The sequence below is a fragment of the Bos indicus genome, chromosome 6 (genome assembly GCF_029378745.1).
Source record: "Bos indicus isolate NIAB-ARS_2022 breed Sahiwal x Tharparkar chromosome 6, NIAB-ARS_B.indTharparkar_mat_pri_1.0, whole genome shotgun sequence".
In the NCBI taxonomy this organism is placed as follows: domain Eukaryota; kingdom Metazoa; phylum Chordata; class Mammalia; order Artiodactyla; family Bovidae; genus Bos; species Bos indicus.
In genome coordinates, this window is record NC_091765.1 from 6,961,032 (window position 1) to 6,976,753 (window position 15,722).

At 36.1% G+C, this 15,722-nt stretch overlaps 1 protein-coding gene across 2 annotated transcripts in view; it reads right to left on the bottom strand.

Moving 5' to 3' along the window:
- Nucleotides 1-11,092: 11,092 nt before the first annotated feature.
- MYOZ2 (myozenin 2) overlaps nt 11,093-15,722 on the bottom strand; it is a 38,518-nt gene continuing 33,888 nt past the window's right edge. For both annotated transcript variants that reach the window (XM_019962266.2, XM_070790800.1), the window contains exon 6: nt 11,093-11,534. In XM_019962266.2, the coding sequence (XP_019817825.1) occupies nt 11,300-11,534 (235 nt within the window). In that variant the 3' untranslated portion in view covers nt 11,093-11,299. The remainder of the gene's footprint in view (nt 11,535-15,722) is intronic.

Consider the following 15,722-nt stretch of genomic DNA (forward strand, 5'->3'; position numbering starts at 1 on the left):
TTTGTGCATGAATGTAATTTCTCTTTAGTTTTTTGAAACCAAATTTTATACCATGTTATATTTGTATAGTTCTTTAGAATCTTAGAGATGGAAAGGATCTGAGAGATCAGTTTGCCAAAATCCCTTATTTTACAGATGAGAGCACTTAAACTGAGGGACATGCTAGACACTGATAGAAGCAGGACTAAAATTCAATTTCTAGTCACTTGGAATTTGCCTGGTATAAAATATTTTCTGTGATATATTCTGAGATTTCACAGGAGATAGCACTCTTTTGTTTCTTAAAGTACAACCAAATTTCTTCCATATTCAAACACTGTTGATAAACAAAATTGACACTTCTGTCCCTTTCTGAAAGACAAGGGAAGGGAAACAAAAGAAACAAGTCAAGAGCGTTTCACAGGTAAAGGTTATCTTTTTCTGAATTGTGATATCTGTAGTAGTATTCTGACTTTATGAAAAACAGTATGGTGTTCAGAAATTTACCAAACTTAATTTCCTATCTCTTGGGAATCTAACAAATCTAAGTCTCTGCCATGTATATGTGTGCACATGCACACACATATACCCACACACACATACTATTATGTATCTTAGACTGACTTGTTTTTGATGTAGTTCTTTAAGAAATACAATAGTGTAATAACAGTATGTCTTTCACTCACTGCATATTGGCTGAAGCCACAAACCCAAAGGAAGTTGCCCTGGAGAGCACTTTGCTTTTGTAAAGATGGCAAAGATATTCAGGGCACCAGTGTTTTCAAGTTGAACTTCCTTGTTGAAATTCACTTCACAAAAGAAAATAAGTGTGTTGTTTAATACAGTAATAAAATTATTGAAAAATATTCAGTGATAGAAATATTACTAAATATTACTATACAAAGAATTATAGGTAAAGGCAGAAATTTTAGAGTATTTAATTTCTTTATTTTGTAACCGTTAGTGGTCTTGAGTTTTCAGTCTCTTATCTGTAAAACAAGCCCTCAAACTGAAATTATGCTGGAGGAAAAAAACAAACTTTTGGCAGGTAATATCCCTGGAATGCCTTTTTGTAAATTTTTAAATTAAAGTTTCTGATTAAATTGTTTTCTACAAGTTTTGCTCTGCTACTGTTTCAGATTCTTTTAATTCTGAAGAACTCTATCAAATTAGTTATAATAGTTTTGATGTGGTGGAGAAAAGCAATTCCAGTTACCAATAACAATGCTGACATTTCCGTTTTAAACAGTATTTAGTAGTAGGTAGAGCAGTAATTTTCAAACATCTTAGACCGCAACGTAGAATAAGCAGTATATTTTATGTTGTAATCCAGTTTACAAGAACACATATTAAAAAAAAAAAGTAGTTTCCTGAAATAATACTGTTTCTAGTGGTATGCTCTGATATTTTCTTTTATTCTATTCTGTTTCATTTGAAAAGCTTCTAATCTAAGTTAATTTTTACATCACCTAACAGGACACAACTATAATTTGAAAGACATGGACCAAGAGGTTTTTAGTGGAAGGAGCAACATTTACGCTTTCCTTTTAATACTAAAGAGTATGGAATTTTACTCCCTTCCAGTTAGGAAGAATATTCATTTTGTTTCAATATTGTTATATTAACATTTTTTTTTACAGTTTAAAGTAAAATTTTTTAACATTGTTTTTTAAAAAAAAACTTTACTCTCTGTTTCTACATTTTACTGACTCATGGTTTTATTTCTTTGTGGCTAATATATAAGGTATACAAATTATATAAGGCTATATTTATATAGATACAGATAAATATGAAATCACGTACAATGTATTTTGTCACCAGAAAGTGCATTGATTGTGCCCGTGGTCTGGATGATTGTGTTCTCCACTGAGATAGGAGAGGGAATAAGATAGTGGGAGGAGTGTTATTAAAAGATCAGAAGATCCTTGGGTTCTAATTTTAGACATGCAATGTGAGACAGTGACAGTTTCTTTTCTAAGTTTCTATTCCTTAAATGAGGGAATTGATATAAAATATTTCAAGATAGAGGCTAATTCTAAAGTGCCGTGGTTCGAAGTAAATGATTGTTTATTTAAACCAAAGAGAGTTAGTATTATGCTAGTAACAGTACTAGTGGCTTGTATTTGGTAAAAGAGTAAACTGTTTTCATTATTCTAATTATCTATATATTTAAAATATTAATATCCTTTTGTATTAATAAGAGGACACTTAAATAAACATCAGTGTATGGATTTGTACAAGTGGCATAGTCTAATACATTCTGATAATTATGATCATTAGCCATAATTAATATTATATGTAAATGCATCTGAAAACATAATTTTTTTGTGTTGCTATTCATCTTAGTCTGTTCAGGCCACAATAACATAGATTGAGTGCCCTATAGACAACAGAAATTTATTTCCCGTAGTTCTAGAAGCTGAAAGTCCAAGGCCAAGGTGCTGACAGATTGGTGTCTGGTATGAATCTACTTCCTGATTTATATTTGGCCATTTTCTCTCTGTACTCACATGGGGAAAGGGGCAAGAGAGCTTTGTGGAGTCTCTTTTATGAGATTCTAATCCCATTCATGAGCACTACACGCTTATCATTTAATTACCTCCCAAAGGCTCCACCTCCTAATACTAATCATATGGGAGTTAGAATTTCAACATATTGATTTTAGGGGTGCCATGCACCTTCTCTATCGTATTTTAAGTTTAATGTCTCTTTAGTAGATTTTGATGAGTTTTTGAGGAAACTTATTGTAATAATTATATCCACATCCCTTTCTATGTATCAGAAGTAAAGAATGTTTCTTGGATAAATGTGGTCTGTGTTTGCATTTGACTTTATGTTCTGAAATAGCAGCCGAGCCTAGAGTGCTCAGCTGACCCAGAAGACAGCCTTGCAGGAGACCTGCAACCTGAGGCAAGTCGGTTAGAATCTTCATTAGCTCTAGTTTCTCATAAGGTAAAATAGATATTAGGTACTGAGTTTAAAGTTAAGCTTCGAAAGTAGTCCTGCTTTTTCAAGATAAGTTGGAAAAGAAGAAAAAGTTATTTCAGGTTGATTATATTTAGGTAAGTTTTCCATTATGTTAGCATCATGCCTCAGTTCTTTAAGCAACATGGTGAAAGGACTTTGGGGTGAATGTTTTTATTCATTGTACTACAGAGATGACTGTGCCAAAACATTCGAATTCAGGAGCCACGTACTTCATGATTTGAAATATTCCAAGCAGGTGTATGAATGAACAGTCATTTTAGTTTTTCAAAAAAATGAAGGATTATGTAGCCATCTGTCCTTGGGAACTCCTTTCTGGTTGTATAATGTAGTTTCTAAAAGAGGTAGGGTATACTGATTGAGAGAAATATCCATCATACTGATTTTTTTAAATTCTCAAGTGACCTACAAAGTATGTGAATGCTCACAAGAGATCGCACTGTTCTAGCAAGATCCTAAAAAGTCTACCCTAACTGCAGTTTTGAGTCTGAGAGCAGAGTTGGCATTAATGCTTATGCTAAAAAATAGTCAGGCCGTGTTAGTGTTTCTGATTATACATGTGTTTAATATACTCACTGCTCCAACATATTTTACTTCTAAATCAGGGTCAAATATATTTATCCCAAAGCAGTTCCAGCATAACCTAATCTAACTTCATTCTAAATGTCTTTGCTTTCTTACTGTGTGGTCTTGATAATTTTTTGTTACTAATAATAGCTAATTATCCCCATAATTAAGATGAATTTATTTATGTAAAAAAATTTTATTGTTCTTCACTATATATCACGCGTAGAGCATACAGCAGCTAACAAAAAAGGCAGTCTGTATCCTCAGAGAGCATTCATTCCAGTGGGTGAGATAAATAATCAAGGAGTAAATATATTGTGTGTGGCACCTACAACTTGTGGGTCTTAAACAATGTAGTTGACTGAGGGCCCCAGTTCTCCTTACTCCGACTTCCATCACTGCGTTCGTGCTGAGTCTGCCTTTCACAGTGTGCTCCCAGCCAGTGAGTAACCATGACAGTGACCCTAAAGCAGACATGTTGCTGAGAAACACTGGACCTCTTCTGCAGATGACGTTGGCTCACAGATCTTCCAACAACCTTGCTGAATTTTCCCTGGACTGTCAGGCAGTCTAGAACATATCCATATACTTCCACATGAGGTCCCTTAGGTCTCTCCCAGCCTTTCTCTGACCTGTCTCTCCATTTTCCTAATAAAATTATTACAGATTTTTTAAAATTTTATTTTATTTTTAAACTTTACATAATTGTATTAGTTTTGCCAGATTTAACTGCATCTTGGCTTCTGCTTCTCAGAGGACCCAGACTAATACATTATGTTAGGAAGTAATAAGGGTTATAAAGAAAAACAAAAGCACAATAAGGGGTTATATGTGTGCTCTCTTAAGTAAGGGTGGTCAGGGAAAGTCTTAAGCAGAAGTGGCCTGTGAAACAGAAATAGTTGGACAAAATTCCAGAGTAAAGTAAATTGCTTGAGATTATATTATTAATTAGTGATAAATCAGCAAATAGCTGGCACATTTAAATGCAACTACTGTTTTATATGCAGTTTATAAGTAAGTGATGATAAAGAAAATGAAAGAGTATTTAGGTGACAGTTCATATTAGACAGTTGATATACATAGAACGAAACTACTTCAGAAGGAGTGAGGAGAAAGCTCTAGAAACCATAGAATAATGCAGTTATTTCTTTTCAGCCTACTTCATTCTGGCATTCCTTTCTTCCCCCTGTTCTTTTTTTTTTTTTTTTTTTTTTGAGAAATCAGACATTTTAAAAGTTTATATATACAAGAAAATATACATGTAACAATTAAAACATTTAATTAGTATAACCCCACCAATACAATGTTTGCTACTGTATTTAAAAGCATTTATTCAAAATATGTCAAGCTCATTCCAAAGGATGAAAGACACATGAGCCCATTTCTTATGCTATGAGGTATATGGTAACAACAACAAAAAACCTAAATGCAAAAGGACCATCAGTTGGCTAAATATAAAACTGATCTTTGGCAAAGATGTGTTACACAGGATAACACAGCAATAAGGAGATCCTTAATTTCACACCATCTCCTCACGTCTCGGGCCCTGTTCACTCTTCCCTTTCAAAGAGTTACAACTCTGTTCCAGAGAACTCAGAATTTTAAACAGGTGGTCTGCTGATTAACGTGTATCTCCTCAAACCTCAGTACTACAGCTATACAAATTACACTTTAAAAATATTTGAAACAGATAATTTAATTTATTGGTTGGCTATGAGTAGGAAAATACATCAGTAAAGAAAAGAGACCCTGTATATAAATATAATACTAGCTAGTGCTGCAGCTTCTATACCAATTCTATACCAAATCAGCAGAATTTACCTTTTTTCTTTCTGACTTTTTCCGGTTCTGTTTCCTGAACTGTCTCCATCTCCTACACTGCCTAAGTTGTTGTTGAAATGTATTTCAAAATATTACACAATCCAGAATAATAAGCACATTCATTTTGAATCTGAACTATAACCTCTTAGAAATAGCTCCCCCGCCATCTGCTCTTTGCCCATATGCACCAAATCTTCCTGTTGAAATCACATTATATTGAGAAGTCAGGGGAGGTTTGTATCCTGAGTTGAAATATAGTTCTTTCATTTAAGGAATTTAAATAGGGACACACCTTTTTTTAATCTAATAATACAGCATCTTCAGCTATTGAAATTCTTATACAGTTTTACAATTTTGCCTTTTTCTTAGCTCTGAAAAGTTAAACTTTTTAAAGTATTATAATTTTCTAAAAATCCTTTTGTGTATTTGTGAAGTGCTTTGATCAGTTAGTTTGAAATAGATTCCCCTTGCTTGTTCTTTTGGCAAAAACCTGGCATTCTTCCACCTTTCATAGAAAGTAAACTGCCCTTCTTCCTACAGAATAGAGCATGTGGAGGTCGAAAGTATTTTTCATAAGAAAAGGGGCATTCAGAGCAATACTTAGCTAAGCTTAATAAAAAGCAGTTGTGGCTGAGAAACTGCAATGATGTCATGTAAGTTTTATCTTGCATAAGCAGCAGAGTGAGGAAATGCCAGAATTAATAAGTGTGCTGGTACAGCTGTGCCGTGAGTTGGAAAGTTCAGGATGTACTTTTCACTCTCACTGACTGGACATTTTGCTCCACATCAGCCTTTGTGAAAGTGATTGGCTCTCTCCATTTCCAAGCTGCTAAAACATTTATAAATGAGTCTATTTAGAAAATGTGAAATTTTCAGTGGATGCAGTAAGTGATCATTTTGACTAAAAATTATTTTCCATATTTACCTTGATTTTATAATAACCAATAATTAGTTACTTTAAATTATCAAGTCCTTTCAAATATTGAATTAAGAAATGGAGTATTAGCCTTGAGAAATGATTGAAGGGAATGAAGAGTTAAAAGCCAAGAATGAACACTGGTCTAGTTGTTAATGTAGCTCTAGTATTATCCAGAAAGCAGCTGACCAGCTGATCAACAAGAAATTGGCTAAATAAAATAGATATAATTTTATGACCCAGAATTCTATTGAACAGTATAATACAAATTCTTCTAAAGTTTTGAAAAGTAGAAAATATTTTCATTTAAATGAATGTGTTTGGTGTGTTACTACACTTCATTCAGCCTTATGGGTATTAGTGTTTTATATTTCTGTCCTCTTTATTTACTCTTCTTTCTCCCTTCTTTGTCCTTACGGGGGAGAGGGGAAAAAAAGATTACATGGAACAGTCCACAGAATTACAAAAAGAGTTGGACACAACTAAAAAAAAATTTTAATAATTAAGCATGCACATTGCTTGTTTGAAAATCTGAAAGTTTAGCTTTTTATGAGTACCTGAATGACTTTAATGGATGACTCTAAAATTACTCAATTTATAGATATATTTTTGCAAAGTTAATATTAATATGATGGAGATTTTTTATTATTTTGTCTAGTAATAAAATAATTTTAACGTTGAAGTTATTTCTGAAGGAGAAGTTATGAATTATGAGTTCTTAGAGCATATGTTTTAGATTCAGACTCACCAAGTTCTTCCACTTTGAAGCTAGTATTAAGCTAGTCACTCTAGTTCCCTGAGGCTCACTTTTCTAACACAAAATGGAGATTATTTATAATACAGTTCTCACAGGATAATCACAAAAATAAAATGATGTTAAAAATACAGGGAATTCCCTAGCAGTCCAGTGGTTAGTACAAGGTGCTTTCACTGTGATGGGCTGGCTTCAGTCCCTAGTTGGGGAACTGCTGCTGCTGCTTAGTCGCTTTAGTCGTGTCTGACTCTATGCAACCCCATAGACGGCAGCCCACCAGACTCCCATGTCCCTGGAATTCTCCAGGCAAGAACACTGGAGTGGGTTGCCATTTCCTTCTCCAATGCGTGAAAGTGAAAAGTGAAAGTGAAGTTGCTTAGTTGTGTCCGACTCTTAGTGATCCCATGGACTGCAGCCCACCAGGCTCCTCCGTCTGTGGGATTTTCCAGGCAAGAGTACTGGAGTGGGGTGCCATTGCCTTCTCCGAGTTGGGGAACTAAGATCCTGCAAATCTGTGTGGTATGGTACAGCCAAAATAAATAAATATAATATTTTAAAATACACATTAAGTAGCCATTATTAGGCTTTTTTTTTTTTTCCAAAATACTACTACACCATTAAGTAGTGAGTATAGTGCCTGGCATTTAGTAGTCCATCAGCAAATGTTATTTTTATTCATTTTCTTTTAACTTTTTTTCTCTTCTGTTTCATTTTCCATATGTACAAATGTGGGTGGAAAAAAAATGCCACAGTCTTTCGCTGTTCTGAAAAGGCTATCATATTTCTTCAGACTTAGAAAGATTTAGCTGCTTTTCAGATCAGTGAAAAACCCATTCAAAATTCCTTTCAAATTCTAATTGTGTAGCAACCAGAGTGTGAAATTTGGCATTTCTAAAGGTGTCAGACAGCTGAATTAGAATTAATAGACACTTCCCAGGAAAGGAAGAAATACAATAGTGAGCAGAGAGTTATTCCATTATTTTCTAACCAATTTAAAAAAAATACTTAAAAATTAAAAAATTTTCCTTTATGAAATGGAGAATACTGTTCTATAGCTAACATATTTAATTGCTGATCCCCTTTTGGTGATTGTCAGAGTGGTGACACTGAGCATAGAGTTCAACTACTTTGAGAGAATTACAATAACGTAATAAAATTTCAGTGTAATGAAAAATAGCATTTTGAATTGCTAATAACTAAACCATTTCATCAAAATACATAATAGAATGGGACTAATTCTTTTTCTTTTTTAAAAGATTAAACAAAAAAAAAAGCATGAAGGTTCTCTGATATCTAGAGTTTATTACAGATGCCAACACTGTTATTTTAAAACAGGTAAACGGGGAATTCCCTGGCAGTCCAATGGTTAGGAATCTGCTTTCTCTGCCAAGGGCCCAGTTTCAGTCTCTGGTCAGAGAACTAAGATCCCACAAGCCTGCTTGGTGTGGCCAAAAAACAAATTAAATAAAATAAGTGAAATGAGTAAACACCAAAACATAAAACTAAAATATCTTAAAGATATATTTTAAATAAAACAAATTCCCTACAATGATAATATATATAAATATATTGATATTGTTCCTTTCTAGAGATTGCATTTTTCATAAGCATTTTTTTTTTAATTTCTCTGCTTTCAAGTTTGAAGATCATCAAAACAACTGTTGCAGGAAGGGGGACCCCTTCCAGGGTCTGAAACTGGGCACTTGTTTAACAACTCGGAAATGAATTGTCCGAGGAGACACATGTGCTGACAAAGCAAGAGATTTTATTGGGAAAGGGAACCCAGGTGGAGAGCAGTAGGGTAAGGGAACCCAGGAGAACAGCTCTGCCCCGTGGCTCTCAGTCTTGGGTTTTATGGTGATGGGATTAGTTTCCCAGTGGTCTTTGGCCAATCATTCTAATTCAGAGTCTTTCTTGGTGGCGCACGCATCACTCAGCCAAGATGGATGCTAGCGAGAGGGATGTTGGGAAGTGGACAGACACACGGTGTCTCCTTTCAACCTTTCCTGAACTCTTCAGGTTGGTGGTGGCTTATTAGTTCCGTATTCCTTATCAGGATCGATTTGGGAGAATGGCATTGAAACATGTAAAATATCATGTATGAAACGAGATGCCAGTCCAGGTTCGATGCACGATACTGGATGCTTGGGGCTAGTGCACTGGGACGACCCAGAGGGATGGTATGGGGAGGGAGGAGGGAGGAGGGTTCAGGATGGGGAACACATGTATACCTGTGGCAGATTCATTTTGATATTTGGCAAAACTAATATAATTATGTAAAGTTTAAAAATAAAAATAATAATAATAAAATTCCTAAACAAGGGGAAAAAAAAAAAAAACTCACGCAAATGGTTACTATGGTGCCTGGCCAGGGTGGGTGGCGTGCGCCACCAGGAGAGACTCTAAATTAGAATGATTGGTCAAAGACCACTGGGAAACTAATCCCATCACCATAAAACCCAAGACTGAGCCGCAGCAGAGCTGTTCTCCTGGGTTCCCTTACCCTACTGCTCTCCACCCAGGTTCCCTTTCCCAATAAAATCTCTTGCTTTGTCAGCACATGTGTCTCCTCAGACAATTCATTTCCGAGTGTTAGACAAGAGCTCAGTTTCAGGCCTTGGAAAGGATCCCCCTTCCTGCAACACAACCACCAAAGTGAAATAAAGAAAGAAAGTGAAGTCACTCAGTCGTGTCCGACTCTTTGCAACCTTGTGGACTGTAGCCCACCAGGGTCCTCTGTCCATGGGATTCTCCAGGCAAGAATACTGGAGTGGGTTGCCATTTCCTTCTCCAGGGGATCTTCCCAACCCAGGGATTGAACCTGGGTCTCCTGCATTGCAGGCAGATGCTTTATCCTCTGAGCCACTAGGGAATCCCAAAAAGCCTACTGTACCTGGTATTCCCAGGAAGTCTCCCATCCAAGTACTAACCAGGCCCGACCCTGCTTAGCTTCCAAGATCAGATGAGATTGGGCATGTTCAGGATTACATACTTTTATAAATATGTGATGTTGCTACATGCCATTTTCATTACTCTGTTGTGCACTTTCCTTCTTCCAGTCTCCTAAACTTAATCTGGTAGGTAGTTTTCTGTGTATGAGACATTTCTTCTCTGATATAAACATCTACCACAGAACGTTTAACTGAATTGAAATGGGAAGAATTAGTATTTATTTCTTTCCAACTCCATGTTGTATATTCAATCATATTTTTAAATATACCTATAACTTTATGTTAATTTGAGTCCTTTATACTAATATTTTCATATATTTATGACAGAAATGTGCTGTATTACATTCAAATGCTCTTGTCTTCTTCCATTTCTTGCTTTTATGGCATGTACTCCCTAGAGCTTAAAGATTTGAGCAGAATTTAAAGATTCAGCAGAGAAAGCTGCTAATTCAAATTACATACTTTCTCTCTCCCTCATATACATACTTATTTGTATGTCTATTAGCATGTCTTGTTATTACTCTTCTAAAAATGTATTCATAAAGTTGAACCTAAACAACACACAACATTAGGATTTGCAGAACTTGAATTCCAAGTATACCTTGGTCATGAAAACTACAATAGTATGACGTTCTTTGGGTCATTTTCTCTCCATATCGTTGACTTAATACTAGACAACAATAATAACCCAATTGAACTCTGGAGACTGTCATCTGGAATAATTATCTGATGATTCAAAGCATGTTGAAAAATATAAAGCAATTTCAAAGTTCTAAGAAATTTGAAATTTTAAGAAAGACTATTGAAAAAACTTCATCTAGAAAAGTTATTTTATCGTGGAAGCTTGTCAGAAAAGAAGAACCCAACCCTTTTCTCCATCAATATATGCTTGTATATCAACTTCTATAGCTTTCATCCCTTAAATAAAACTCTGAATTAATCTAAATATTTTTGCACTGTATTTTGATTCTAGATCCATCTAAAAACTTTATTCAGGAATAGCTTATATTAAAGGCAACAAAGATGAAACCCTTTGTTGTCAGTAACTTTTCTGGACTTTTCCAGTGTGGAGACCGAATTGTTTAACCAAGCAGTAACAAGATTATGAGTACAGACAAGTGAGTTAAAAGTTTTTTTTTTAATAAGATTTTGAATTGTTTATTAGATTTTGATCTGAGATTGAAATTAAATGCCATAAAAGGAAAAGTGCTAAATTGCTATTAATTATTGCTACTATTGAAGAGTGTTAGTGGCTTTGCCAGTAAGTAGAATAATAATACAGCAACATTTATATTCAGAGGTTTTTGTCGCACATACAACTTTCTTTTATAGGTCTTCTGATTCTGGTATGGTGTTATCCTCTGTAGGTTCAGTTGTTATAACTATAGGAATATTCTCAGATATCCATCCCTTCGGAGTCCTATTAAAGGACCGTCTGCCAGAAAGAGGATTGGCAAAGGCCATGAACCTGGGATCTGTTAGAAGTAGTAGGTCAAAATCTGGAACCTTGAATTTAACCATTTTTGATGCTTTTTCAAAACCTCCAAATGGGGTGGCAACTCTGTGAGGAGTGAAAAGAAAAAGAATAAATTAATGTTCAAATTTATTTGCCAGAAAATAGAAAACAATTTAATGCATGATCTTATGGGGCATGTTGTTGTGTTATAGTCTTAGTAGGGTTTCAATTTTTGACCTCTGAAGTAAGCGTTTCCATTCAAGGACCATGCCCTTATGATAAAACAGATATTTAATAATGAATTTGTGTAAAGACCTTTTGTATGTACTCTTAGTTTTGGACTGAACCATTCTGTTCCCTGGACGCTGAGTCATCACACACATTTCTTGCCTCCCTGCCTTTGCTAACAATGTTACACTTGCTTATTTCCTCTGGGGGAGAAAAAAAAAAAAAAGGTATTTCCTCTGTGCCTCCTTTCCACCTGTATATATCCTGTGGCCTTTAAATTTTAACTTCCCCCTAACTACCCCAAGCCCTCACTCCCTTTCTTAACCAAATTCCTATAGCATTGATTGTTTTATGTTAGTCTTATACTGCATCTGTTAATAATATGGCATTTGGTATTGTCAGCTTCTATTTTTCAGAATATGATTTGGTTTAGGTCATCTGTGAATTATAAGTTCTTTGAGGGTAAGAAATGTATCTTTGCGTTTTTCTAGCTGTGCCCCAAAAACATCGAAATCCTTCTACTCATCTGAAGAAAGTCCACCTTCCTTATCTTGGCATTCAAGATGTCACGTAACAGTTTAGCTTTCTTTGACTTAGCCATTAATTAATCATCCAGTGCCAGGCACATTTATAAATGCTGGACATATGGCAGTGAGCAATGTAGTCAGAGTGTAAGGTTTTATATTTCTAGTGAAAGAGATAGACAAAAAATAAACATGTAAGTTAATTATACTTCAATAAAAATAATTTTTAGTTTTTAATAAAATTTTTAATAAAACAGTAAACATACAAACATTCAGTAATAAGAGCTATGAGAAATTTAAAATAGGGTGATACAATAGAGCATAACTGAATGAGTAGATAGGGAGAAAAGACTTCTCTGAAGAGGTGACATTTAAACTGCCATCTGAAGGTCAGAAGTTAGCCATGGACAATATAACAGAAGCACTTCAGCATTTCAGATAGAGTAATTAATACAAAGAATCTAAGGCAGAAATAATGTTGACCTTTTCAGAAAGGAAAGAAAGCCCATGTTGCTAGACAGGTAAGTGAGGGGAATGGTAGAAGGGAGAGAGGACAGAGGGGTAGATTGTGAGGAAATCCATGTGTCCAGTAAAGAACATGGATTTCATTGTAAGTGTGAAGGAAAGTCATTGAAAACTGAAAAAGGTCAGTTTTCATTCCATTCCCAAAGGCAATGCCAAAGAATGTTCAAACTACTGCACAATTGGGCTCATCTCACACGCTAGTAAAGTAATGCTCAAAATTCTCCAAGCCAGGCTTTAATAGTACATGAACCGTGAACTTCCAGATGTTCAAGCTGGATTTAGAAAAGACAGGAACCAGAGATCAAATTGCCAACACTTGCTTGGATCATAGAAAAATAGAGAATCCCAGAAAAACATCTAATTCTGCTTCATTGACTACACTAAAGCCTTTGACTGTGTGGATCACAACAAACTGTGGAAGATTCTTCAAGAGATGGGAATACCAGACCACCTGACCTGCCTCCTGCAAAACCTGTATGCAGGTCAAGAAACAACAGTTATAACCGGACATGGAACAACAGACTGGTTCCAGATTGGGAAAGGAGTACATCAAGGCTGTATATTGTCACCTTGCTTATGTAACTTCTGTACAGAGTACATCATGAGAAACATGGGGCTGGATGAAGCACAGCCCAAATCAAGATTGCTGGGAGAAATATCAATAATCTCAGATATGCAGATGACACCACCCTTACGGCAGAAAGCAAAGAGAAACTAAAGAGCCTCTTCCTGAAGGTGAAAGAGGAGAGTAAAAATGCTGGCTTAAAACTCAACATTCAAAAAACGAAGATCATGGCATCTGGTCCCATCACTTCATGGCAAATAGATGGGGAAACAATGGGAACAGTGACAGACTTTATTTTGGGGGCTCCAAAATCACTGCAGATGGTGACTGCAGCCATGAAATTAAAAGATGCTTGCTCCTTGGAAGAAAAGCTATGACCAACCCGGACAGCATATTTAAAAGCAGAGACATTACTTTGCCAACAAAGGTCCATCTAGTTAAAGCTTTGGTTTTTCCAGTAGTCATGTATGGATGTGAGAGTCGGATTGTGAAGAAGGCTGAGCACCAAAGAATTGATGCTTTTGAACTGTGGTGTTGGAGAAGACTCTTGAAAGTCCCTTGGACTGCAAGAAGATCAAATCAGTCAATCCTCAAGGAAATCAGTCCTGAATATTCATTGGAAGGACAGATGCTGAAGCTGAAGCTCCAATATTTTGGCCACCTGATGTGAAGAGCCAACTAATTAGAAAAAGACCCTGTTGCTGGAAATGATTGAAAGCAGGAACAGAAGGGAATAACAAGAGACGAGATGCTTGGATGGTATCACCAACTTAATGGACTTTGAGCAAGTTCCAAGAGATGGTGAAAGACAGGGAATCCTGGCGTGCTGCAATCTATGGGGTCGCAAAGAACTGGACAGGAATGAGCAACTGAACAACAAAAACAGGAGGTATAACTTGAGAAAATTTTAATAAAGATTACTCTGGCACCTGGTACTGTGTGAACAAGTATAGGTGGACAAGAACGAAGAGGAGATATGGTACCAATTCAGGTGAGAAATGACGGTAGCTTAGATTTCAAGTGTTTTCCTTGAAGAAGTGGGTGGTTTCAGGATGTGTTCTACAGGGAGGGTCAACAGGATATGCTGACAGATTGGATGAAAATTGTGAGGGAAATGTAAAGATCAAGGATTATTCCACGGTTTAGAGTTTCAGTAGCTTGCTGGTAGAAGGCAAGGAGAAACAGGTTTGGTGTGTTGTGTGTGTGGAAAAAAATGACTTTGACATCGTAGTGGAAAGGTCAATCCTGCTAGTTTTACCCTATGCACTTTCGTTTAGTCTTTGTTCCAGTCAAACTGATATACTGCTTGCTCTTCGCCTTGTTGGAGAAGGAAATGGCAACCCACTCCAGTGTTCTTGCCTGGAGAATCCAGGGACAGAGGAGCCTGGTGGGCTGCTGTCTGTGGGGTCGCACAGAGTCGGACACGACTGAAGCGACTTAGCAGCAGCAGCAGCAGCAGCAGCTTCTCCTTGTGCTCTCCAACGTCACTGCGTTTACTCACTCATTTTTCTCTGCCTGGAGTGCTCTGACTGTCATTACTGACGTTTCTAAATCCCCTTTAAGTTTTAAGTAATTTATACTTAAGTATTTGATATTTAATTTTATTCTTGAGCTTTCCCTGATCTCCTACAGCCAGAACTAAACTCTTTCTCCCCTAAGTTTCCATGAACTCTATTTTTACCTCCCTGTAACCTCATTTTCATCTTTCATTATATTCAATAGTCTGTCTGCCTAATTTCTTATCAGACTACACTCCAAGAGGACTGGAATTCTCTCTGATATATCTTTATATCTTGCTCAATATACATAACTGTTTAATGTATTTTGCCTAGAGGATCCTCATAAACATTTGGACAATGGAATTGGCAGGACTATAAATTCTCCAGTATTGTGGAGATCATTTTAAAACCTAGAAGAGATCTGATTTTCTTTGAAGCTCAGTCACCTGTGATCTTTCTTGACTATCTTAATTTCTGGATGATAATAGTAAGGGACTATGGAGTCTAGTAAAGTAAGGAGGAAATGAATGATGGACTTTGAAAAATGAGATGGGTTTGATGTGTGGGCCTGAAGCATGATTGAAATAAATAATAAATGAAAAAATTAAAGATAAAATGTGGTAGTGAGATGCTTGAAATTTAGATTTTGAAGATGATGCAGATATTGGTCGGCTTCCCTGGTAGCTCAGTGGTAAAGAATCTGCCTGCAATGCAGGAGACCTGGGTTGGGAAGATCCTCTGGAGGAGGTTCTGGCAATCTACTCCAGTACTCTTGCCTGGAGAATTCCATGGACAGAGGAGCCTGGTGGGCTATAGTCCATGAAGTCACACAGTCAGACATGACTTGAAGTGACTAAGCAGCAGCAGTAGCATAGATATTGGTAATGGCAAACTTTAAGGAAATTCAGTAGTGACTAAGATGGGATTGAGAGAGAGATCCTTTAAAGCAATA